Source organism: Dreissena polymorpha, chromosome 11, assembly GCF_020536995.1.
Source record: "Dreissena polymorpha isolate Duluth1 chromosome 11, UMN_Dpol_1.0, whole genome shotgun sequence".
Lineage (NCBI taxonomy): Eukaryota > Metazoa > Mollusca > Bivalvia > Myida > Dreissenidae > Dreissena > Dreissena polymorpha.
The window spans coordinates 43,959,274-43,986,151 of record NC_068365.1 but is presented as its reverse complement, the minus strand read 5'-3'; the positions used below and the strand labels follow the sequence as shown (position 1 = coordinate 43,986,151).

Here is a 26,878-nt window from a genome sequence, read left to right as displayed (position 1 = left end):
CATTTTCTGCAATAATTTTCTCTTTCAATTTTAATCGATTCCGGGTCATTTTTCACACTTGGTTTCTAACCTGGTTATATTCTTCTCGCACAGGAACCTTGAATTTTATCCACAGTCTTTGTTTTTGATTATTTTTTTATTTCAGTTTTTTATCATCCTCTCCCCTTTGAATGCGTTTTTCTTTCCATGCGTAATAGTCACCTTTGTTTAACTATTATTAACAGCCTCATTAAGTTTAGTGATAAAAACTTCCCTCTGGCCTTCAATGTCCTTATCTCGCAGTTCTGTTTCCCAGTCTAAAGACAGTTTTTTCTTTAATTTTAGCGTAATCAGCCTTTTCATAAACAAATCTGATTTTGTCTGGTATATCCTTCGTGTAAACGTTGAATTTTATTTTAATCAATGAGTGGTCACTGTTACCAAAAGGACTAGCAACATTTACATCATTTACCATATTGACTTCATTAGTAAGGCATAAATCTATCAATGTTGAAGTGCCCGCCCCTCTGCATCTTGTAGGTTCGTGTATATGCTGAAACATATAAAAATCTCTCACTTTCTCGATACATTCATATTCAGAGTTTCCTGGACCACCGGGCGTGCTTATATTTTCCCAATTAATGTTTGGGTAATTTATGTCACCGAAGACTAGCACATGTGAATATCCCAACGAGTTTATTACACATATATTACACAAGAGATCACCTACAAGTTTATTTATCGTTAAAACCAAAGTGTACGTTTAAATACAACTTACACTCAAAATACGAATGGAATATATGGGACCAATTGTTTATGCGGTCTATTATTGAGAAATCAAAATGCTTACTATTCAAACTAATGCTGTGAAAGTGTGTGTTATAACAGTCGTGCATAGTGTTTGTTAACCTATGGATACCTTTTCTTTTTTATCTTTCGTCAAAATAGTTGGATAGATTCGGCACTTTTCCCAACCTGTCATAACAGTAAAAAATAAGATTGTTCCTTTCATTTTAGTTTTTATTTCCACTTATTTTGACCTGTAGAAGATAAAACGCGCTTATTATTCATCAGTGCTAACGGATTCATATGGCTTCGTTCGATCCATTCTTGAAATCTTCTTTAAAGAAGGTAAATATTAATATTTTGAAATCCTGCTTCATCCTGAATTATGAATCACTTACTGACATAGTGAAGTTAGTCACTCATCAGGGCTTTTTTTTCCTTTTTGCGATGGGCCGTGGACGGACATTTCACAATTTTGACACGGCCAATTCACAAACCTGACATGTCCATGAATATTTACAAAAACGGCCGTTTTAAATCGTGAAAAACGGGGTAGCAGGCTCTTTGGGCCCCAAGCTCTTTGGGCCCCAAGCTCTTTCGGCCCAGTCCGAAATTTTAGGCTTATTCGGCCCCAAGCTTATTCGGCCCCAAATCGACCAGGCTCATTCTGCCCCATATTTTATTACACCTATGAACAGCGGGTGTACGATACAAACTGTTACCAATGTTTGTAATTGTTTAAATTGTTAAATTGTGCCGGCTTTTAATTGCATCAATTGTCGGTTTGTTTGTTAAATATTGCGTTTGATTAAAGGTATAAATGTAGGTATTAGTTCCATATGTTCCATTGTTGTTTTTTTGTCGGTTGTTTAGCAATTCTTAACGGAATATTGCAAAAACGTATAAAAGTGCTATTAGTGTTTTCATTGGTATCATAAATCATTTTGCTGTCTATTTTATACTTTGGTTACTAGTTCTATAATTGTGCTGTGAAATTTGGTATGATATGTGATGTTACTTGTGTAAATCTTAAATAAATTTTAACAAACAGTGTAAGTGTTTGTGAATTTGTGATGGAGGAGGACAAGTGTTTGGTGTGTAAGAAGGCTGTTCGCTCGCTGCAGCATGGCATCACAGGTGACGTTTGCGACAAATGGCAGTATCGCACCTGCAATACAGGTAAGTGTTTATTCAAACTCTATTTATTAAATATAATGTCTAAGATTTTCGACAGTCAATTAGTTGTCCAATATAAGCGATTTTGTTTTTATGTCCAAGTAACAAAGATTTTCCACTCAGCCCACCCCTCACAAGTTTTTATTTCTGAGTGTAATTCGCATATATAATCTACATATGTTTTGTGTATACAATCTTTAATCTACAAAAGTTTCGTTTATACAGATACCAAATTCCAAAATTAGAAAGTTGTATATGGATTTCGACAAAATCTATAATAGCCGCCCTAGTATGCATACATTGATACTTTTGGTCACAAATACTAACAATAAAATTCAAAATTCTCTCGCGAAACATTGTAAAAATGCTTTTAACTGGGAACTGAGACATTTAATGCAAACATGAATTAATCTAATTGCCTTATTACAATGTGTTAATCTGGTTACACACATGTATTTTACAACCTGATAAAGGTCATAAAACCGGGCATAGGTGCGGGTGCTATTCAATGGCTTCACTCGATAATGAAAGACGGGGTCGTTGTAATTAATGAATTATGATTTGGAGTTTATTATTATAGTCTCATTCAATATTTATATTTTTCATAATTTTGATTATATATAACATTAAGATGATGATGCAATACAGGTTAGTGTCAATGCCATCTGACTAGCTAAGATTACCGGTTACGGGTACCGACAAATAAATTATTTTCCTAAGTAAGCTTGAACATGGGTCTAATTTGCCAATTTTTTAATTTATTTTATTATCATGGTTATAATTTGCCAATATGTTTAATTTGTTGTATTGTCTGTTCAAAGTTAACTGATTTACCAACTTAAATCTACATTTTTTGTTACCTGTTAATCCGAATACACACCACACATGTATTTAACAACCTGATAAAGGTCATAAAACCGGGCATAGGTGCGAGTGTGCTAGAAAATGGCTTCATTTGATAATGAATGACAGGGTCGGAGTAATTAAAGAACACAACATCTGTTTAATGCATTAACGATGTGTGTACAAGTGTCAATAAGAATAAAAATTGATACTTTATTGGTTATGATGATAATTATGATGATGATTATTATTATGCTGATGATTGTGATGCTTATGATGAATGATGATGATTAATATTAATATGATGATAATTCTGATAATGTAATTGCATTATTAGTAAAATGAACAACTTGTGTGCAGTAGATTATGTATTATGTAATTATAGTAAATTAATGTATTGTGTTGTTAAGACGTATGTATTCCTTATCGTTATAACTTTAACATTATCCAAATATATGTAATTTAAATTATTTTATAGTTTGTTTTATCTTCAACGGCGTGTTATATTCTTGTATCTTTTTTTCTTATTTCGACGACGATATACCTGAAGCAAAAGACAAGATATTTTTTCAAATGCATTAATCCTCAATAAAGAGAATATATTACTGTAATAAACAATATTCCATAGTTTTAAAGAGTTTCGACCAACATATTTGCAAAGATTAATTCAAATAAAAAATGGGGCAAAAAAAAGCCTGGTACTTGGGCCGAATGAGCCTGAAATTGGGGCCGAATAAGCCTGAAAAAACCGGGGCCGAAAGAGCTTGGGGCCGAAAGAGCGGACAACCGAAAAACGGACTTTTCGTGCTCAAAACTGTCAAAAATGGTTTCAAAACCTCGTTTTAAATTCCGAATTCGCGGAAAATTGTCGACTCGCGTTAACGATGTTTGCTTGTTTTAATCGATTTTAAAGTGTTGTGTAACCGGTGAAACAGGCGTAAATAGTAAAAGCTCTGCCTAGCAACGTCTCTATAAAAAATGGCGACGCGGAACGCTCGTAACTACACTAAGAAAATTAAAAAAAACGCAAAATAATCCCAATTTATTGAAATTTGGGATAACAGTGAAGAAACAAAAGCTTTCTATAGAAGGGTAAGTTTTGAAACATGCACATTGATAACATTATAAGAAGTCATTTGATAAAAGTGAAAGCATCTGCCGCAGCTATGTATTTATGGAACTTGGAAGCTAGTCAAAACGTCCTCTAGTATTGATGACAGTGACTTGTAATTCGTATCTGTTTACGATTGTAAATCTTGCTTAAAGTAAAAATTTGGTCCCTTCATATATATTTTTTAAATTTAAATGCATATTCATGACGCATATTCATGATTCAAACTTTGTATGTAGTCTATTTATGCTTTGTGAAAAAATGTGAAAAATAAAATAACTCGTTTACATTTCTTACCAAAGTACTGTTGTTCAATGTATACCTAATGTTTCAGATCAAATGACAACTTCCTAGGGAGATCATCATGCACTGGCGAGGGTCAGGCTCACAGAACATGAAAAATATCATGAAGAAGGAATTTTCCTCTTCAGATATTGAGAGAATTATTGATATTTTCAAGAGTAAGATGAACAGAGTTTTAAAGCTGTAAAGTCCAGAACATGTCTGAGTTATGTGCCCTTGAAATGCTCTATGTTTAAAAATGTTTTTCCTGTGGTAAAGAAGTGTTGGGACCAGGTATTTTAGTTGCATTTGGTACATGAATGTTTTGCAAATCAGATATATGTATATGTGTTGTTATTATATCAAATACAGTATTCATAGAAGGAAAATATGCCTTTATTGCATTGCTTAAAGAATTGAAATTTTGATAATATTCAAGTGTTTAACATGCTTTAACTATACTAATGCATTGAACTTTGAATTTCACAATTTTAAGAAGTTTGCGACTCGTTTTTTCACAATTTTAAGAAGTTCGCGACTCAATTTTTCACAATTTTAACATGTTCGCGACTCATTTCTTCACAAAGCGAGGGGCCAGGGCCGCTTCACAAAGTCAGGAAAAAAAGCCCTGCAGTCATTCATTACAAACAGTAGCATACTAACAGCACGCATTAGGCATATATACATTGCACTATTGTAGAACTATTAAGTCTATTATGCATGAGTATCAGGCTTCCTGAAAAGTCCCAAAAAGTGCCTGTCAACCGGACAGGCTGATGGAAAAGTTAGCCTGTCCAGGCAAAAATTCACCTGACTGAACAGCGAGAGCTTATCACTGAATAATTAAGTAAAGTTTAACTCATATTTATTGCAATGTGGAGCATGTGTATAGGTACACTCGATAAAGTAAAACAAAACACCTGCTTGTTCTACCGTCGGCTTGAAGTCACTCCAGGGTGACATGAATTGACTTCTAGTCACCCCTGGGTGACTTGTGGGCCATTTCAGGTCGACAATGACCCAATGAGCTTTATTATCATAGAATCCAACCTCCTCATTGTATCGTGACTTTTACAAAAACAACTCAAGGAATGCTGGAACATTGATGTGTTTTTTTTCCTTCAATTGTTAGAAGTTTTAATTTATTTGATTGTTATCAAAAATAATAACTGCGATTATTATTCCCCCCCATAGGCGGAGGGATATTTTTTTGGCGTTGTCCGTCTGTCCGGAGCGATATCTTGGAAGTGCTCTGGCGGATTTCATTGAAACTTGGTATGAGTACATATATGGATAATAGGATGATGCACGCCAAATGGCATTGTACACCATCTGATAATAACAAAGTTATGGCCCTTTGTATTTGAAAAAAATGCTGTTTTTGGTGTCAAATATAACTCTTTTGTGTCCAGAAGCATATTGGCGGGGGATATCAATTCAACGAATTTGCTTGTTGTTATGATTTCCGGTGTTCATTGCAAAGTAGATCATGATTATTCCTGGGTGATGCTATGATTTTGAAATTACGTAACACCTAATTATGTAAGTTTGTTATGGATTAATAGTAGCTATATCAAATGTTTTATATGCCGCTTACTTTTAAATAAAATACGAACAAAATGAGTACGAGTGTCGTTTCTTTTTGGAAAAAAAAAACTTAGAGAGAGCACTCTTAAGAACTAGTGACGGGTTTGTGTTCTTTAAAATTAATGACAAAAGGCTCAAAATTCACAAAAGAGTGATTCTAATGGGGGTGTTTTTTTTCTTTTGGCAAGTATAAGACCTTCGGTATTTAATTATAATTTTTTTGGCCTCTCACAAGGACCGGCGATATAAGAAACTTCGCCGGACAGTAAAGAATTTTGCCGGACAAGACCGGCGGTCCGGCCTTTTCAGGGAGCCTGGGGTATAAATCAAAGGTACCGGTATTGGATGGAATAGAAATTTTAAAGGGGCCTTTTCACAGATTTTGGCATGTATTGAAGTTTGTCATTAAATGCTTTATATTTATAAATGTTAACATTGGGTTTAAAAATCTCCAGTAAAACAACAATAATACATTTAAAGAAATTAAAAAAAGTAACCCTCAACGGGGTTCGAACCACTGACCCCTGGAGCCATGGAGCAAGTCTACCGCTCTATTCACTAGACCATCCGCTCTCGTGACATGTCTAATTTATGCAACCTAAAAACACGACAATATTTCAACACACTTTTTTTGCTGCCATTTTGATTTTTAAATTTCCAACAGTGTAAATATTCGACGACTGTTCACCATTGTTATAGGCTTAGTTGTATCATAATAAAATATCACGATGTGCAAAAGGTTGGTGTACTGCTACCTAACCAATAGCGACTCTTTTTATCAGCAACAATACAACAGTTCCCAATATGGTGGATAGAACATACAAAAGAATAACAAAGTAAATAAAAAACAATTATTTCTTGCTTTAATGCTACCATTTGTATGAGCTTGTGCTTTAGACAGGTAAACATTGATAAGTTTAGGAGTATCAGTGTTCTTTAGCCTTTGCAGGGGTGATGAAAGTTTGCACCTTTGGACAATAGATGGCGCATTGCAACTCTCAGCAAGCTTTTGGGTTATAAAGCTCAGATTTGAATTGTTGCAACTAAACATACTCCCAGAGCCTTTGATAATTTTTGCTATGCGGCTCTGAGAGTACATATGTGCCTCTTCATTAACACAATCGCAGTTTTGTGCACAGATTTCGTGCGCATCTTTAAACAGATGACGTTTTTTACCAATTAAGGAAACCAATGAATAAACTCCCAAACACATTCAATTTACCTGAATGGCAGCCTACGGACGTTATCCATTGCATGTTACCTAAAAAACAAGACAATATTTCAACACACAATTTTTGCTGACATTTTAATTTTGAAATTTCGAACAGTGTAAATTTTTGGCAACGGTTCTACATCTATATCGACTGAGGCTAATAAAATATCACGATGTGCAAAAGATTGGTGTACTGCAACCTACCTGAAAGCGGCAACAATACAACAGTTCCCAATAATGGTGGATAGAGTGTACAAAAGAATAACAAAGTAAATAAATAGCAATTATTTCTTGCTTTAATGATACCATTAGCATGAGTTTGTGCTTTAAACAGGTAAACTTTGATTGTTTGCAATATCCGTTTTCCTTAGCCTTTGCAGTGTTGATAATATTTTGTACCTTTAGACAAAAGATGGCCCATTGCAACTCTTAGCAACCTTTTGGGTTATAAAGCTGAGAGTTGAATTATTGCAACTATCATACTCATAGTGTCGTGACTTTAACCATAAACCCTTAAGAAGAGCTGGAACATTAATGTGTTGTTTTTTTAATTTTTAGAAGTTAATTTGTTTGATGGTTATTCATGAATATAATTTAATGACGTGACGATCATTTTAATGATTTCTATTGTTCATTGGAAAAAAGGTCATTTTTATTCCAGTGCGATGCTATGATTTTTAATTTACAAAATTTTATATGATACTTATTTTTTAATAAAATGTAAAAATATTTAAAGAACAACATGAGCAAGAGTTTCGTTTTTTCCATTCAGATACTTGTTTTAGAACAAGCACATGCGCATATTAGCATATTTGAGCAACCAATCAGAAGGGCCAATACTATGAGACAATTGCACATGAAACAGATTACTTTAGGGAGCTAACTCACTGTCTAGCAATTATTTTGTCAATACAATGTCGATTTAAATGCAGTTGTACACATTGAACTATACATTGACATATAATACATGTACATGCGGGTTTTTGTATTTGTTTACTTGAAAGATGTGTATGTACATGTTGTATTCATTAAGAGGGCCAGTACTATGGATGAAGATGCTAACTTGTTTTCAAACAAAAACTAGTGTTAATAATTAAAAGTTTCACAGTGCATGAGTCCTTCACGTATTCCAACACTAAAATACATGGTAATATTTATGAATTTTCTTTAAATACTTATTTAAGCAATTGTTCATAAAAGCAAGACTAGTAGTTGTTATATAAACTGAACACAAAATTTCACAAATTCAGTCAAATAGTATCAAATCGGTCTTGCAACAGCATGAACAAATTATCAATTTAAGTTGTTTTTATGAAACAGTTCTTTACTTAAACAAATGTTTTTTTTGCTTGATGGCAATCACCAAAATGAATGACACCTTAAATGTGATAAATTGTATCACTAGGTATCCGGACAATTGCTCCTACGGACAATCGCTCCTACAATATTTTGACAGGGCGGAGAGTCGCTCCTATGATGTTTTGACAGGGCGGACAGTCGCTCCTATATTATTTTGCCAACCAGGACAATCGCTCCTACATAATTATGTCAACCAGGACAGTCGCTCCTACATTATTTTGACTCCACGGCAATACATAATATACGCCAATCAAAGGCTAACACCTATAATTAACCCACAATTAAAATTGCCAACTTGCTAAAAGTAAGCTGATTCAACATGAGCCGATCAATGTGATTTTAATTAATTAATTTACTTATTAAGAAACTATGTTACAGTTTGTCGTTTCTTTAAATGTAATTTAGCTCACTGTGAAAACTTATACTGTATATCGTAATGCCCCACACCTTCAAGTTCACATCCAACATGGAACTTCTAACTCCAACAAACGGGGTCAGTCTGTGCTATGCTTAGACGGTCACTAGTATTCAAAGCAGCACACGTCAAAGTCTACAAGACGATGGGTATGCAGTTAAAGTCGTTCCGCTTCCTGCAAGGGTTCGCCCATAACTGATCTAAGTGTAAGTCGACATATAAAAATAATTATAATGGTATTATGCCCATTCATGCTCACGAAACATTCGTTGTGTAAATAATATACTTAAAAATTCACGATTTAAGTGAGACTGCACGATTTTATCAAATATTTATGAATTTAATTGTCAGTTAATTATAGATGTTAGTCATTGATCGTCCTTTACTACGTTTTGTCGTGGAGTTAAAAATTATGTAGAAGTGAATGTCCGGGTTTGCAAATAATGTAGCAGCGACTGTCCACCCTGTCAAAACATCGTAGGATCGACTGTCCACCCTGTCAAATTTAGCGTAGGAGCGATTTTCCGTAGAACGATTGTCCGGGAATTGTATCACTACGGTCGGCTTTGTTTGACAATATTTCAGATTACATGTATTTTATATTTCTCTTTTCAATAAAAAAATTAAGTAAAATCAAGGGAGGGATCAAGTCCAGGTCTTAAATACTGTCATCAAATATTTGTAGAGCCAAGTTCATGGCTAGTGGATATGGTGTTTGCCTATTATTTTTTTATTTTCCCAGTACAAACACCCAGATGTTACTAAGACAGATGTTTTGACTGCGCTAACAGCATTTGGAGACTTGAGACCAAAATTTGAGGACTTTGGTAAGTGAACAGTATATGAAAATGTTTCAATTGATGTTTTGTTAGATACATATATATCATACTGAATGTTCCCTAGTAATTAATAATGATAAATATGGTTATCATCCATTTCAAAGTTTCTATGCATGCAAGGCTCATTTAATATAGGACACCACAATGTGTCATGCGACATAAAATTGTGTCTCTGATTTGCAGTGTTTAACGATGGCATTACTAGGCAGCTTGTGCAACTGGATGGAACCATACCTGTCACCTACAAAGGTACCCTTGATTGTTCAACTAGATTTCTCAGCAGTCAGAATATAGACATGAGTTTTGCTATGGGAAACAGGAGCTTAATGTTATGTGCGTCAAGTGTGGTCCTTCATAAGCCTGTGCAGTTCACACACATGCTAATCGAGGACTTTAAAAGGCGTAGGGATATAGAATTGGCATTATCAGTCTGTGTCTCACAAAATTTTGAAATTGGCAGGGTGATATGAATAGAGGTTATTTGTTGGATTTGGTGGAATATTGATTTTAATTCACGAGTGATCATAGAAAATGATATTGTTTGAACATGAAAATATATATTGTATATAATCATGAGTAAAATAAAATCGATGTTCAACCTAATCCAACACATTTTCTTTTTATTTTATACTTACAAATGATTATTTTTGCCCTTAGGACAATATAGTTCCTCATTGGGCGCCCCGACATGTACGTATGTTCAAGGGTAGCTTATCCATATGTATAAACATTCAATGCAGAGGAATAGACCTTGGTAACATTAGGGGGTCACAACGAGGAAACCAAAGATATTTAAAAATAGTTTGATCAAACAATGAAAATTATCCATAACTTTCACTGTTATTTTTCCCTGTTGGAAACAGTTAAATATCAGTTTTAATTCACTGATATTTCTCTATAAACCATCGGAAAGCATAAAATACAGTCAATGAGTTTGCTTGTTATGATTTAAATGCGCCGTATAATAATAGACATGGTTTTTGATTTTTTAACGAAACTGTTTACAGCTGATGAAAAAAATGTATAAATCGTTCTTTTCCACAGGCAATGTGTACAACATCCCTATCTGTATCTATCTAATGGACACACACCCATACAATCCTCCGATTGTGTTTGTAAAACCCACATCTACAATGCAGATTAAGTCCGGCAGAAATGTTGACCAGAATGGGAAAATAGACTTGCCATATCTGCGGGAATGGAAATACGTAAGTCAATATTATTTATATATTTTTCTTTTTGACTGACTTTTTGTTAAATTTCAACGCCCCAAATTTAAACGCCTCTCTATTTACTTGTTAAATAAAGAAATAGTTATTTGTTTCTCACTAAATCATTTGCACTGTCTAAGGTTTGAAATATATGCTTTCATGACCTTTTTAAGAAACAAATTTTTTCACATTTAGGACCCGTAAATTTGGTAATTTTCATGTCAAAGAATCACATAATCGGGGAAAATTGAGACATAAAATGTATGCTTTCTTGACCTTTTTAAGAAACAAATTTTTTCACATTTAGGACCCGTAAATTTGGTAATTTTCATGTCAAAGAATCACATAATCGGGAAAAATTGGGACATAAAATGTATGCTTTCTTGACCTTTTTAAGAAACAAGTTTTTTTCACATTTAGGACCCTTAAATTTGGTAATTTTCATGTCAAAGAATCACATAATCGGGAAAAATTGGGACATACATGTTGTAAAATGTATGCTTTCTTGACCTTTTTAAGAAACAAATTTTTTCACATTTAGGACCCGTAAATTTGGTAATGTTCATGTCAAAGAATCACATAATCAGGAAAAATTGGGACATTAAATGTATGCTTTCTTGACCTTTTTAAGAAACAAATTTTTTCACATTTAGGACCCGTAAATTTGGTAATTTTCATGTCAAAGAATCGCATAATCAGGAAAAATTGGGACATAAAATGTATGCTATCTTGACCTTTTTAAGAAACAAAATTTTTCACATTTAGGACCCGTAAATTTGGTAATTTTCATGTCAAAGAATCACATAATCGGGAAAAATTGGGACATAAAATGTATGCTTTCTTGACCTTTTTAAGAAACAAATTTTTCACATTTTAGGACCCGTAAATTTGGTAATTTTCATGTCAAAGAATCACATAATCGGGAAAAATTGGGACATAAAATGTATGCTTTCTTGACCTTTTTAAGAAACAAATTTTTTCACATTTTAGGACCCGTAAATTTGGTAATTTTCATGTCAAAGAATCACATAATCGGGAAAAATTGGGACATAAAATGTATGCTTTCTTGACCTTTTTAAGAAACAAATTTTTTCACATTTTAGGACCCGTAAATTTGGTAATTTTCATGTCAAAGAATCACATAATCGGGAAAAATTGGGACATAAAATGTATGCTTTCTTGACCTTTTTAAGAAACAAATTTTTTCACATTTAGGACCCGTAAATTTGGTAATTTTCATGTCAAAGAATCACATAATCAGGAAAAATTGGGACATAAAATGTATGCTATCTTGACCTTTTTAAGAAACAAAATTTTTCACATTTAGGACCCGTAAATTTGGTAATTTTCATGTCAAAGAATCACATAATCGGGAAAAATTGGGACATAAAATGTATGCTTTCTTGACCTTTTTAAGAAACAAATTTTTCACATTTTAGGACCCGTAAATTTGGTAATTTTCATGTCAAAGAATCACATAATCGGGAAAAATTGGGACATAAAATGTATGCTTTCTTGACCTTTTTAAGAAACAAATTTTTACACATTTAGGACCCGTAAATTTGGTAATTTTCATGTCAAAGAATCACATAATCGGGAAAAAATTGGGACATAAAAGTCCCTGAATGGGAATGAAAAGAAACACATAATTACTCATGTTTTTGTTGTCAAAATCTGTTTCAATATATCAAGACAAGCAAAACACAGCTAGTAATGATTGAAGCAATACTCATTTAAAGATTCTCTGGGTTCAAACTGGGGCGTCATAGTGTTATTTAAAAAAAGATAGAATTGGATTGTCAGAAAAATACTAACAACATTGGTGATTTATATTTGACTTTTTTAATGAGTCCATGTACATGTGTATCGTTTGGCATGGATAGTTGTGCACTTTTACAAGACCACTCTCAATAAGGATGGCACTGGCTAACATATTTTTTGATTCCTCTAACCTGTTTACTCCACATAAGTTGTATATTTTTAGCTCATCTATTTTTTGAAAAAAAATTATGAGCTATTGTCATCACCTTGGCGTTGGCGTCGGCGTTGGCGTCCGGTTAAGTTTTGCGTTTAGGTCCACTTTTCTCAGAAAGTATCAATGCTATTGCATTCAAACTTGCTACACTTACTTACTATAATGAGAGGACTGGGCAGGCAAAGTTAGATAACTCTGGCGTGTATTTTGACAGAATTATGTGCCCTTTTTATACTTAAAAAATTGAAAATTTTGGTTAAGCTTTGCGTTTAGGTCCACTTTTCTCAGAAAGTATCAATGCTTTTGCATTCAAACTTGGTACACTTACTTACTATCATGAGGGGACTGGGCAGGCAAACTTAGAAAATTGAAAATTTTGGTTAAGTTTTGTGTTTAGGTCCATTTTATTCCATAAGTATCAAAGCTATTGCTTTCATACTTGCAACACTTACTAACTATCATAAGGGGACTGTGAAGGCAAAGTAATGTAACTCTGACTGGGATTTTGACAGTTATGTGCCCTTTTTATACTTTCAAAATTGAAAATTTGGTTGAGTTTTGTGTTTAGGTCCACTTTATTCCTACAGTATCAAAGGTATTGCTTTCATACTTGCAACACTTATCAACTATCATAAGGGGACTGTTCAGGCAAAGTTAAGTAACTCTGACTGGCATTTGGACGGAATTATGGGCCCTTTATACTTAGAAAATTTGGTTAAGTTTTGTGTTTTGGTCCACTTTCCCCCAAAAGTATCATAGATATTGCTTTCATACTTGGAACACTCGCAAACTATCATAAGGGTACAGTAAAAGGACAAGCTGCATAACTCTGGTTGTCATTTTTACGGAATTATGGTCCTTTTTTGACTTAGTAACTTTGAATATATGGTTAAATTTTGTGTTTCGATCCACTTTACTTCTTAAGTATCAAGCTTATTGATTTAAAACTTCAAATACTTTCATGCTCTCATGAGGTTACTGTACATGGGAAGTTGAATTTTACCTTGACCTTTGAATAACCTTGACTCTCAAGGTCAAATTATTAAATTTTGCTAAAATTGCCATCACTTCTTTATTTATGATTAGATTTGATTGATACTTTGACAAAACTACTCTTACCTGACATACCACAATAGACTCCACCCAAACCATCCCCCGTGCCCTCCCCCCCCTCCCCCCCCCCCAAATCCCCCCCATAATTTTTTTTTTTTTTTTTTTAAGATCATCTCACAACTGACCACCACACCCTCACACTATACCCCCCCGCCCCACCCCCCAATTTTTGTTTGAAACGGTCAAAAAACACAAATATTTATTTATATTTTTTTATGATTGAAAAACCGTCCAACCATCGCACCCAAGAATCCCCCACCCCACCCCCTCCACCCTCCCCGAACCCCTCCCCCCATAATTTTTTTTTTAAGATCATCTCACAAATGACCACCACACCCTCACACTATACCCCCCCACCCCCCCCCCCAAGTTTTTTTTTTTTTTAAACGGTTAAAAATGTTATGTTTGAAATACCATCCAACCATCGCACCCAAGAATCCCCCCTCACCAACACCCCCCCCCTCATTTTTTTCCGCATATTTGGAAGATAATGTAATAAATGTCCACACACCCTCACTATACACCCCTCTTCACTCCACCCCTCCCTCCTTTGTGATTGAAAATGAGAGTTCCTTCATCTTTAAAAAGAAAATAGATGAGGGGTCTGCACCCGCAAGGCGGTGCTCTTGTTATACATATAATTATGACATCAAAAAAGATAAAATGATAAAAACTGTGCAAAATCTGTCCAAGATCAAATGCCTTATATCAAGATCTAGCATGAGTAAGCATATCGGGTGTCTGGGTCAATGTCACTGAAAACAGTGATTCTTTTTAGCTCACCTGATTGCTCAGGTGAGCTTTTGTGACCGGTCTTAGTCCGTCGTACGTCCGTCCATCCGTTAACATTTGTTGGTAAACACTCAAGAGGCCACATTTATTGTCCGATCTTCATGAAACTTGGTCAGAAGCTTTGTCCCAATGAAATCTCGGTAGAGTTCGAAACTGGGTCGTGCAGGGTCTAAAACTAGGGTACTAGGTAAAAAAAAAGAAAAAACTTGTAAACTCTGTAGAAGTCACATTTCATGTCCAATCTTCATGTAACTTTGTCAAAATGTTTGTCTTAATGATATGTTGGTTGAGTTCAAAAGTGGTTCCGGTCCATTGAAAAACATGGCCGTCAGTGGGCGGGGCAGTTTTCCTTATATGGCTATAGAGAAAGCTTGTAAACACTCTTTTTTTTTTTTTTTTTTTTAGGAGTCACAATTTTTGCCCAATCATCATGAAAGTTAATCAAAACATTGGTTTTATTGATATGTCGGACAAGTTCGAAAATGGTCCAGATTGGTGGAAAATATGGCAGCCAGTGGGCGGGGCTTTTTTCTCTATATGTATATAGTGAAAACATGTGAACACTCTAGAAGTCACATTTTTTGCCCAATTTTCATAAAATTTGGTCAGAACATTTGTTTCCTTAATACGAGAGTTGAGTTGGAAAATGGTTCCGGTCAGTTGAATAACATGGCTGCCGGTGAGGGGCAGTTTTCTTATATTTATATAGTAAAAAAAAGCTTGTGAACACTCTAGAAGTCACATTTTTTGCCTTATCATCATGAAACTTGGTGAATAGATTTGTTTAATATATATCTCTGATGAGTTTGCAAATGGTCCCGATGGGTCAATAAACATGATTGCCATGGGGGTGGGGCAATTTTCCTTATGTGACTGTATAGAGAGAAACCTTGTGATCGAACACTATAGAAGTCTCATTTTTTGCCTAAACATCGTGAAACTAAGTCAATACATTGGTTTTATTGATTTCTTGGACAAGTTGGAAAATGGCTCATATCAATGAAACACACTTTTTAGCTCACCTGATTGCTTAGGTGAGGTTTTAGGATTGGTCTTTGTCCGCTGTCCGTCCGTCCACATTTGGTTTGTAAACACTCTAGCATTCACATTTCTCAAGCATTTTTTTATCAAAGTTGCTGAAAGATCTCAGTCAAGTTTGATGATGAGCAAAATCACATAATTGATGCCATAATTATTGCCCTTAGATTGTCCAAATTTTCATTATATTATACAAAATCCTTGTAAGCAAAGTTTGATGTTAGGGGGGTCAACTCAAAATATAGGTCACCACTTCAAATATTACAAAAACAAAAACACTCCCTACGCCAGGGTTTTGGTTCAATAATGATGAAACTTGACCAGGATGTTTGTCTGGTCAATATCTAGGTCATGTTTGACATTAGGTAAAGATTGAATGAACCGACTCCTCTCAGGTGAGCAAACTAGGGCCATTTTGGCCCTCTTGTTTATTAATTGGGATGATTACTGGTACCAATCCAATTGGTAAAAATGAGCTCGAAAAAAAAGAAGAAAAAAATGAAATTGTGAAAATTTGCATCATGCAGTCTTCAGATAAAGAAATTAGTGCATTTATTTGTTGCAAACAAATACTTAAAAAATTGATAACTAAATCTTGTTAAGTTGTCAATGTGATTTAAACTTAGGTTTTAATTTAGGTTCAAGCCATATAGCTGCAAAGAAAAATAAACTAAATTTTGCATTTAATTAAAAAAATAAAATAAACCTTCAATTGGGATTGTTTTTGGGACAGCAATTAGGATTTTTTTAAAATATTTACCCCATTGGGAAAGTGTCATGTTCCAGAACTTTATAAAGAAAGAAAATATTCTGGAAGAATTATTTGTATTGAATAACTTGAAATAAATTTAGGAGTTGTAATGAAACTTGATACATGGATTCATTATATCCAGGTATTGCACATGAGATGGGTGTTGTCAAGGTCACTGTTACGAAATGAAAAACATAACCATTTTTTATCCCCGCCAAATTTTTTTTCGGAGAGGATATAGTAATTGGTCCTGTCAATCCGTCCGGCTGAAACTTTGTCCGGAGCATAACGCCAAATCTATTCAATGGACTTACTTTAAAATTAGAATATAAACAAATGGCAACTAGGAGAAGAGCAGTGACCAAGAACCATAACTCTGTCTACCTTAGTTTTTGAATTATCTCCCCTTTTATATAACTTTAGAGTTAATTTTTGTCCGGAGCATAACTCTAAATATACTAAAGGGATTTACTTGAAACTTGAAATATAAACAGATGGCAACTACATGTTGGAGAGTGCAGTGACCAAGAACCACAACTCTATCTACCTTAGTTTTTGAATTATCTCTGTATTTAATTTGAAAGTAAATTTTTGTCCGCAGCATAATGAATTATCTCCCTTTATTTGTTTTTACAAATATTATTCTACTCTCTTAAACAAATGTTGTCATACAAGAAAACACATTTCGGCAGGGATTTGGCACTACTGTGACAAGCTCTTGTTGTATATTATTATAAATAACCTACTCAACTAGATTTCCACTAAGTATAGACTTCATTGAAAGGAAAAATACCATAAAAACGGAACGTATTGTCCAAGATTAGCCTGTTCAAACTTCACAGGCTAATCTTGATCGACACTTTATGCTCAGCATTAAGTCCAGTTTTTCCAGTGCAACACTCAATATTTTCCAGCCCAACTCAGACCTACTGGGGATGATCCAGATCCTCGTGATCGTGTTTGGGGAGGAGCCTCCCGTTTATTCCCGCTCCCAGGCAACCAATCAACCACCACCCCTTCGATACCCCTCCCAGGGGACCCCCTATCCCCCAGCTGGAGGTAAGTATTGAGGGCAAACAGTTCTTGGCACCCTGTTATTAAACATCATATGAAAGTCCTAAGAATGTGTTTGTAATCTATCAAGACATTTATGTCACATGACCTCAGTTGGACCTTGTAATTGACTGACTTTTGGGCTATTTCATATGGTCAAAATTATTGGCTTATACATGTACACTGTTTGATTATCTAAAATATAGGTCACTGAAACTTTAAGAATCAGAACAGACATATCATCAGGTCTCATTTTTACTTTGACATTTACCTTATTTTTTACTCAGACTTACTGAAATAGATCATTAATACTGAAAAAACTTCCACCAGGATTTAGCAAGCACAAAATCTTATTTGCAATGGTAATGAGAACTATGTTTAACCCTTTCATTGCGGGAACCAAATTTTGAAGGCCTGTGCAAACAGTTTGGATCCAGATGAGACGCCACAGAGCGTGTCGTCTCATCAGGATCCAAACTGTTTGCTATTCTGATAGTATTCTCTGGAAAAAAAATCGAAGAAAGTGCTAATTTTAGAAATTTAGCTGACGACAATTTAGCAGACGACAAATTTCCCAGCATGCAAAGGGTTAACTATAGTTTTCTCATGAACTGAACTTCTTTAAGGTATGTTAAACTTAATAATGTAGTTCTCTTGTGTATTTGAAGATGAGAGAGTTTCAGGTAGAATCTTGCAGTTTTAAACAAGCTATGTGCATACCAATGTTGAGTGTAAAGTTGAGCTATTGTAACTGCTTGACAATTCATTTTCAAATATGTTCAACTCTATTTGTTTTGTTTCAGGATATGGTATGCCGATGCCAAGTGTGGGTGGTGCCCAGAACCCTCCCTACCCCGCAGGAAGCTCCTACCCTGGGCAATACCCAGCCCCTACATCCAACTACAATACACAATATCCAGGTCAGTCCAATGTGCTATACAGTGCATTATATAGCATATTGCATTATGGCACTTTGCATAATAGAACGTTGCTTTGTAGCACATTGCATTATAGCAAATTACATTAAAGCACATGGCATTATTGCACTGTACATTCAGTATATCAAGTTGTAATTTCACACATTACAGTATGGCACATTCAAATATAGCACATTGTAATATAGCTCATTGGATTATAGCAAATTGCATTATAGCACATTGCATAAGTGCTTATTGAATTATAGCAAAAAGTTATTATAGCACATTGCCTTATATATCAATGCGATATAGAACATTTCCTGACACTAGTAGCAGATGGCATTGTAGAACAGTATGTTACAAAGAGAATAATAGGTTAGTGTTGATTATAGATCGAGCCTTGGTGAGTGCTTTTTCGTTTTGGTGCCAAGCATGATAAACCTGATCTATAATCAACACTAATGTATTATTGTATTTATCCTTTTTTATTCAGTAAACCTTTTTAGCTCACCTGTCACGAAGTGACATGGTGAGCTTATGTGACTGTGTGATGTCCGGCGTCCGTTGTGCGTGTGTGCGTGCGTGTGTTCGTCAACAATTTGTTTGTGTAGACAGTAGAGGTCACAGTTTTCATCCAATCGTTATGAAATTTGGTCAGAATGTTTATCTTGATAAAATCTGGGTTGGGATTGTATTTGGGTCATCTGGGGTCAAAAACTATGTCACTAGGTCAAATAATAGAAAAACCTTGTATAGACAATAGAGGTCGCAGTTTTCATCCAATCTTTATGAAATTAGGTCATAATGTTTATCTTGATGAAATCTGGGTTGGGATTGTATTTGGGTCATCTGGGGTCAAAAACTAGGTTACTAGGTCAAATAATATAAAAACCGTCAATAATTTGTTTGTGTAGACAGCAGAGGTCACAGTTTTCATCCAATCTTTATGAAATTTGGTCAAAATGTTTATCTTGATGAAATCTGGGTTGGGATTGTATTTGTGTCATCTGGGGTCAAAAACTAAGTCACTAAGTCAAAACTAGGTCACAAGGTCAAACAATAGAAAAACCATGTGTAGACAATAGAAGTCGCAGTTTTCATCCAATCTTTATGAAATTTGGTCAGAATGCTTATCTTGATGAAATCTGGGTTGGGGTTGTATTTGGGTCATGTGGGGTCAAAAACTAGGTCAAATACTGGAAAAACCTTGTGTAGACAATAGAGGTCACAGTTTTCATCCAATCTTTATGAAATTTGGTCAGAATGTTTGTCTTGACTAAATCTGGGTTGGGATTGGTTTTGGGACATCTGGGGTCAAACACTAGGTCAAATAATAGAAAAACCTTGTGTAGACACTAGAGGTTACAGTTTTCATCCAATCTTTATAAAATTTGATCAGAATCTTTATCTTGATGAAATCTGGGTTGGTATTGGTTTTGGGTCATCAGGGGTTTAAAAACTAGGTCACTAGGTCAAATAAAAGAAAAACCTTGTGTAGACAATAGAGGTCACAGTTTTCATCCAATCTTTATGAAATTTGGTCAGAATGTTTATCTTGATAAAATCTGGATTGGGATTGTATTTGGGTCATCTGGGCTAAGAAACTAGGTCACTAGGTCAAATCATAGAAAACCCTTGTGTAGACAATAGAGGTCCCAGTTTTCATCAGATCAGAGAAGAAAAGGAGGTTGTGGATAAGAGACTGGCTTTTAAGACGACCGGCTCTCGGCCAATACGAGACTTTGATGGCCAAACTGATGGCTGAAGATCCGGCGGCTTTTAGAAACTTCACCAGAATCGGGCCTGATATGTTCCATGAGCTATTACAGGTTGTTGGTCTCGGGATCACGGAGAACCACACCTGGTTCAAACAGTCCATCAATCCAGATTTGAAGTTGACAATTACCTCAAAGTTGTTGGCCATCAGGGACAGTTACCGTACATTGATGTATAGGTTTCGTGATGCACACAATACGATATGTAGTATTGTACGGGACGTTTCAGTTCAGAGAAGAAAAAGAAGGTGGTGGATAAGAGACTGGCTTTTAAGACGACCTGCTCTCGGCCAATATGAGACTTTGATGGCGGAACTGATGGCTGAAGATCGGGCGGCTTTTAGAAACTTCAACAGAATCGGGCCTGATATGTTCCATGAGCTATTACAGGTCGTTGGTCTCAGGATCACAAAGAACCACACCTGGTTTAAACAGTCCATCAATCCAGATTTGAAGTTGACAATAACCTCAAAGTTCTTGGCCACCAGGGACAGTTACCGTACATTGATGTATGGGTTTCGTGATGCACACAATACGATATGTAGTATTGTACGGGACGTTTGTGATGCCATAGTTTCAGCATATGCTGGGGATGTTATCCAGACTCCTACTGAGCCTGAGGAGTGGAAGGCCATAGCCGATCAGTTCGCGGCTAAATGGCAATTTCCACACGCCATTGGAGATGGAAAGCATGTAGCCATACGATGTCCCAAGAACGGTGGCTCATAATACTATGACTATAAAGGTTACCCTTCTGTTGTGCTGATGACCCTGGTGGACGCTGATTACCAATTCATATGGGAAAATATTGGATCGCAAGGAAGATGTACCAACGAACAAATCTGGAATCAAAGCGACCTCAAGTTGGCAATCGAAAGTGGGTTGATTGGCATGCCGGAAGCAACACCTCTTCCAGGTGACGACAGTCCAATAGATACTATATCATCGCAGATGATGCATTTGCCATGAGGATATGGCTCATGAAGCCATTCTCACGACGAGGCCTTGAGAAGGACGAGCGATTTTTTAACTACATTGTATCTCCTGTCTGCCGCTTGCATGTTCTCTTTTTTGGAGGCATTTTGTGTATGACAATACAAGAGGCTGTGGGCTCAATGTTCAAGCCTAGTTTGTTCCTACCTGTCCGTACTAGTCCATCGCATTTCCCACTGCTTCGTAGCGGACTGTTCTAGTTCGTACTGACCCGTACTAGACCGTAGTGGATCCGTAGTTAGATTGTACATATTCGCGTAGCATTGCACTTAATCGTACCAAACCATAGCGGATTCGTAGTTTAATTGTTTCGATTCGTGGCGCTCCGTCCTAAATCGCATCGATCAGTAGCAGTCCGTACCTTTCCATGTTCATTTTCCAATATTTTGATGGTAGATTGGTCGAAATACGTACTCAAATGGTTGTGCTCCGTACTGAAATCGTAGCGGCCTACGAATTTTGACAATTTCATAGTCATTCGTAGCCGATTGAATCGTAGCTCATTCGTAGCTCTTATTCGTGACAGTGTGACCAAGGCATAAAGTAACGGGGTGCAGCGGATTAATGAACAGGTTTTATTTTGTCATTGTGTTGACTACCATTGCTTGATAAAATCAATAAAGCTGGACACTGTGATTACACCCGATCACTGTTAAAACGTTTTAACAACTATTGCAAACTTAAACACCCTAATAAAGACATTGAGTATTAACAAACCTTAACAACAGAGGTTAGGAAACCACTATGCTTATTGCATAGTATATTTACGCTAATTGACAATTGTTATTAATCAGCAGTTAATGCTCGTAATTCTTAAAGGATAATGAGTGTTAATAAAACTCAACATGATTCGAATTCTGCACTAGCTTTCATTGGTCAAGGTAAGGAACAATAATTATGGGTAAATGACATAAGGTAATATTACATCAGAGAAACATCACAGTTCACCGACAAGCATGTAAACATTGTCGGAAATGACTTTCAGAAATGACTAAGTATTGGATTCCAAATGTATATTCCCAATTTACAGGACCTACACAATTTGTAAAAAACCAGTATTTAATTGATAACATGGTTTCAGTAATTAGGTTACAAGACAATCAACAAGACAGAGTATATTTGCATATACATGTAATTGTTTATAAACGTATACGTTTTTCGGAAGTTTTTTTTCATTTATGTGTCAATACGACAGTCGGTTAACCGCTCGAATATCTAAACAGGTTAACTGGTTACGGATTTGCTTAGGTTTGCCATCCCTATAATTAAATATTGTCAGAATGTTTGTCTTGTTAAAATCTGTGCTGAGATTGAATTTGGGTCATCTAGGGTCAAAAACTAGGTCACTAGGTCAAATTAAAAAAACAACTTTTGTAGACAGTAGAGGTCACAGATTTCATCCAAACTTAATTAAATTTGCCAGAATGTTAATCTTGATCAAATCTGGGTTGGGATTGTATTTGGGTCATCTGTGGTCAAAAACTAGGTCACTAGGTCAAATCATAGAAAACCCTTGTGTAGACAATAGAGGTCATAGTCTTCATCTGATCTTAATGATGTATGGTCAGAATGTTTATCTTGATAATATCTGATTTTGGATCGTATATGGGTCATCTGGGGTCAAAAATAAGGTCACTGGGCCAATTCTAGTAAAACCTTGTGTAGATGAAAGATGTCACAGTTTTCATCACATCTTAATGACATTTTGTCAGAATGTATTAATTAATGAAATCTTTCTTGGGATTGTATATAGGTCTGATAGAATTTAAGTTGATGTAGCAAGGTTTGTCAGATGAGCGATTCAGGGCCATCATGGCTCTCTTGTTTATTTAAACACAATTAGTTTAACTGGAGAATTTCGATGGATTTATGACGTCATTTTGTCGAAAAAAATGACGTCGTTTCGTGCCATGGTTTTTAGCAGAAATTTAATCAAACAGGGCTTTAATCCACCGAATTTGCTGTGAAAGTGTGATAAAGCACATTATGTTATAGCACATAGCCTTAAAGAACATTGTATTGTAGAACATTTCATGATAGCAGATTTCACTGTAGCACATTATGTTATAGCACATAGCCTTAAAGAACATTGCATTGTAGAACATTTCATGATAGCAGATTGCACTGTAGCACATTATGTTATAGCACATAGCCTTAAAGAACATTGCATTGTAGAACATTTCATGATAGCAGATTGCACTGTAGCACATTATGTTATAGCACATAGCCTTAAAGAACATTGCATTGTAGAACATTTCATGATAGCAGATTGCACTGTAGCACATTATGTTATAGCACATAGCCTTAAAGAACATTGTATTGTAGAACATTTCATGATAGCAGATTGCACTGTAGCACATTATATTATAGCACATAGCCTTAAAGAACATTGTATTGTAGAACATTTCATGATAGCAGATTGCACTGTAGCACATTATGTTATAGAACGTGATATTTAAGCTCATTGCATTATAGCACATGGCATTAAAGCATGTTGCATTATAAAATTATTATACATTGCATTTTAGTGCCTTGCATTATAGCACATTGCAGACAAAGTGTGATCTCCTGATATTCATTTCTGTATCTAAACAATTCCAAACAAAAAGTAGTCTGTTATCTTATCAAAATTTCCATTTACAGTCACAACCCGATGGCTCAATTTCGCTTGGCTCAAATTTTCGGTTGGCACAAACTCTTCTCTAAGCAACGATTTTTTATTGATATATTTTCATGTAAATTTCTGTTGCCTGGCTCGAATTCGCGAGGGTCGAATAATTGAATGGCTCAAACTGTTTGCACATTCCCAGTCACAGTTTTCACATGTTCTTTTGTTTGTTTGGCTCGAACTCGCTTCGGATCGCGGAAAACTGTTAATTGATTATGAGCACTTGATTAAAGACTCGCTATGGTTGCAAACATGTCATTGACTCGATGTTTAATTGATTTGATTAAAACTTAAAGATGACATTTTGTAAACAATCTGGCGTTTTTGTTAATGTTGTAAGATTATGGCTGCAACAGCTTTATCACAACATGTAATATGCCAACTTGATAAAGTAGAAAACTTTGTATATATACATCATGAAATTCTTAAATATAAAAAAAAAACAAGCAAATAAAACAATACATTGTTGTACATGTCATGCTGTTAAATATTTCAGTGATGTGCATATGATGCTTATGATTGCTTTGTTTAACGTTGTTGCTTACATGTACCCATTAATATGCTACGTAAAAAACGAGCTGATATAATATACATTTATTATCATGCTCCCCAAAAAAATATTGGGGGGAGCATATAGTTGCCGCTTTGTCTGTCCGTCAGTCCGTCCGTGTGTCCGTCAATCTGTGCGTGTGTCAGTCCGTGCACAATTTTTGTCTGGGCTATTTCTCAGCAACTAATGACCGGAATTCAATGAAACTTTATGGGAAGCCTCACTACCAAGAGGAGATGTGCATATTATCAGCTGGTTCTGGTTGGATGATTTTTTCACATAGTTATGGCCCTTTGAAATTTTCCATTAACTGTACGTAAAGTGCAATTCTTGTCCGGGCTATTTCTCAGCAACTAATGACTGGAATTCAATGAAACTTTATGGGAAGCTTCACTACCAAAAGGAGATGTGCATATTATCAGCAGGTTCTGGTGGGATGATTTTTCACAGAGTTATGGCCCTTTGAAATTGTCCATTAACTGTACGTAAAGTGCAATTCTTGTCCGGGCTATTTCTCAGCAACAAATGACCGGAATTCAATGAAACTTTATGGGAAGCTTCACTACCAAGAGGAGATGTGCATATTATTAGCGGGTTCTGGTTGGATGATTTTTCACAGAGTTATGGCCCTTTGAAATTTTCCATTAACTGTACATATAGTGCAATTCTTGTCCGGGCTATTTCTCAGCAACTTATGACTGGAATTCAATGAAAATTTATGGGAAGCTTCACTACCAAGAGGAGATGTGCATATTATCAGCGGGTTTTGGTCGTATGATTTTTCACAGAGTTATGGCCCTTTGAAATTTTCCATTAACTGTACATATAGTGCAATTCTTGTCCAGGCTATTTCTCAGCAACTAATGACCAGAATTCAATGATACTTTAATGGAAGCTTCACTACCAAGAGGAGATGTGTATAGTATTAGCGGGTTCTGTTTGGATGATTTGTCACAGAGTTATGGCCCTTTGAAATTTTATATAAAAATATTCTTGTTCCCCCAACTACTGTGCCCTCAAGACGTTTCCTTTAATCTGAATATATTGTGCAATATTGTGACATAAAAAACTTTGGGGAGCATCACCCGTCTCCGACGGTTTCTTGTTATATGATATTTTTGAATGATTGCAGGTGTAACTGTTTTAAAATATAGATAACTAAATAATATTAAGTTTATATTAGGTAATTATTAATTCATAAGCAGAAAGTCGTACAGAGTTTAGGCAGTATGAAAACTCTTCAACTGGAGATGTAAATCTATTTCAGTTTCATGTTAGTAAACATAAGTTTATAAGAAATCGGTTGGCCTGAATTCAGGATGGCTCGAACTTTTGTTGTTGGTCCCAGCGAGTTAGAGCCATCAGGTTTCAACTGTAGTTTAATGGTTCAAGTTTATTGTAAATTACTCCTCTGTCATTGTTTTTTATTCCATGCTTCACACGTGACAATGCATCTTTTCAATTTTTTAACACCAGCAAGGGACATGTGTTGGTTTTTTAGTGGAGGGGAGGCACCCTCAAACATTAACAACTTAAGAGAAGTGTATCCGCCCCATAATGTGCCCACCTCAAAAGTCTGGTCGTGTTAATGTGTTAAAATCCAAGAATGTTTAATACGCTTCTCAGAACATTCATGGATGATTAAACCAATCTTATAATCATTTATTAGGAATGTTTCTTTGTGAATATCTTCATCTTTATTAAATTAAGTACCAAATAGATTTTGCATAAACACAAACAGGTAGTAACATTACAAATTAAATGCAATAATTGCCATGGCAATAAGAATTCAATTAATAGTTACAAATGTTAATTACAATGTATTAAAGTTTGTATGATTACATGTACATTAACAGGAGCCGTATTCACCAGGGCTATATTAAAACCTTGTTAACACTCTAGAGGCCACATTTATTGTCCAATCTTCATGACATTTGGTCAAAAGATTGGTCTCAATGATATCTTGGATGAGTTTGAAAATAATTATGTTTGCTTGAAAAAAATGGCTTTCAAAGGGCGGGGCTTTTTAAACAATTTTTTTTTCTTATATGGCTATAGTAAAATTTTGTTAACACTCTAGAGGCCACATTTACTGTCCGATCTTCATGAAACTTGGTCAGAAGATTCATCCTGATAATATCTTGGAAGAGTTCAAAAATGATGCTGGTTGGTTGAAAAACATGGCTGCTAGGGGGCGGGGCATTTTTCCTTATATGGCTATAGTAAAACCTTGTTAACACTCTAGAGGCCACATTTATTTTCTGATCTTCGTGAAACTTGGTCAGAAGATTTGTCCCAATAATATCTTGTTATCTCAGGTGAGCGACTTTGGGCCTTTCAGGCCCTCTTGTTTAGTTTTGTTGATAATTTTTTCCCCAAAATGGAAGGCAACGCCTTTTCCCCAAATCAAGAAAAACAGTCCTAATTAACGTCAATTATGATGTTTGTACTT

At 35.3% G+C, this 26,878-nt stretch overlaps 1 protein-coding gene across 2 annotated transcripts in view; it reads left to right on the top strand.

Annotated features, from left to right (window-relative positions):
* The first annotated feature begins 927 nt into the window (after positions 1 to 927).
* LOC127850021 (tumor susceptibility gene 101 protein-like) overlaps positions 928 to 26,878 on the top strand; it is a 37,320-nt gene continuing 11,369 nt past the window's right edge. Inside the window, exons 1-6 of one of the 2 annotated variants that reach the window (XM_052382759.1) lie at positions 928 to 1,110; positions 9,494 to 9,578; positions 9,774 to 9,839; positions 10,635 to 10,798; positions 17,385 to 17,529; positions 18,327 to 18,443. In XM_052382759.1, coding sequence (XP_052238719.1) covers positions 1,069 to 1,110; positions 9,494 to 9,578; positions 9,774 to 9,839; positions 10,635 to 10,798; positions 17,385 to 17,529; positions 18,327 to 18,443 — 619 coding nt within the window. In that variant the 5' untranslated portion in view covers positions 928 to 1,068. Of the gene's footprint in view, positions 1,111 to 7,188; positions 7,312 to 9,493; positions 9,579 to 9,773; positions 9,840 to 10,634; positions 10,799 to 17,384; positions 17,530 to 18,326; positions 18,444 to 26,878 lie in introns of those variants that run through there. The other variant, XM_052382761.1, reaches the window with a different exon arrangement.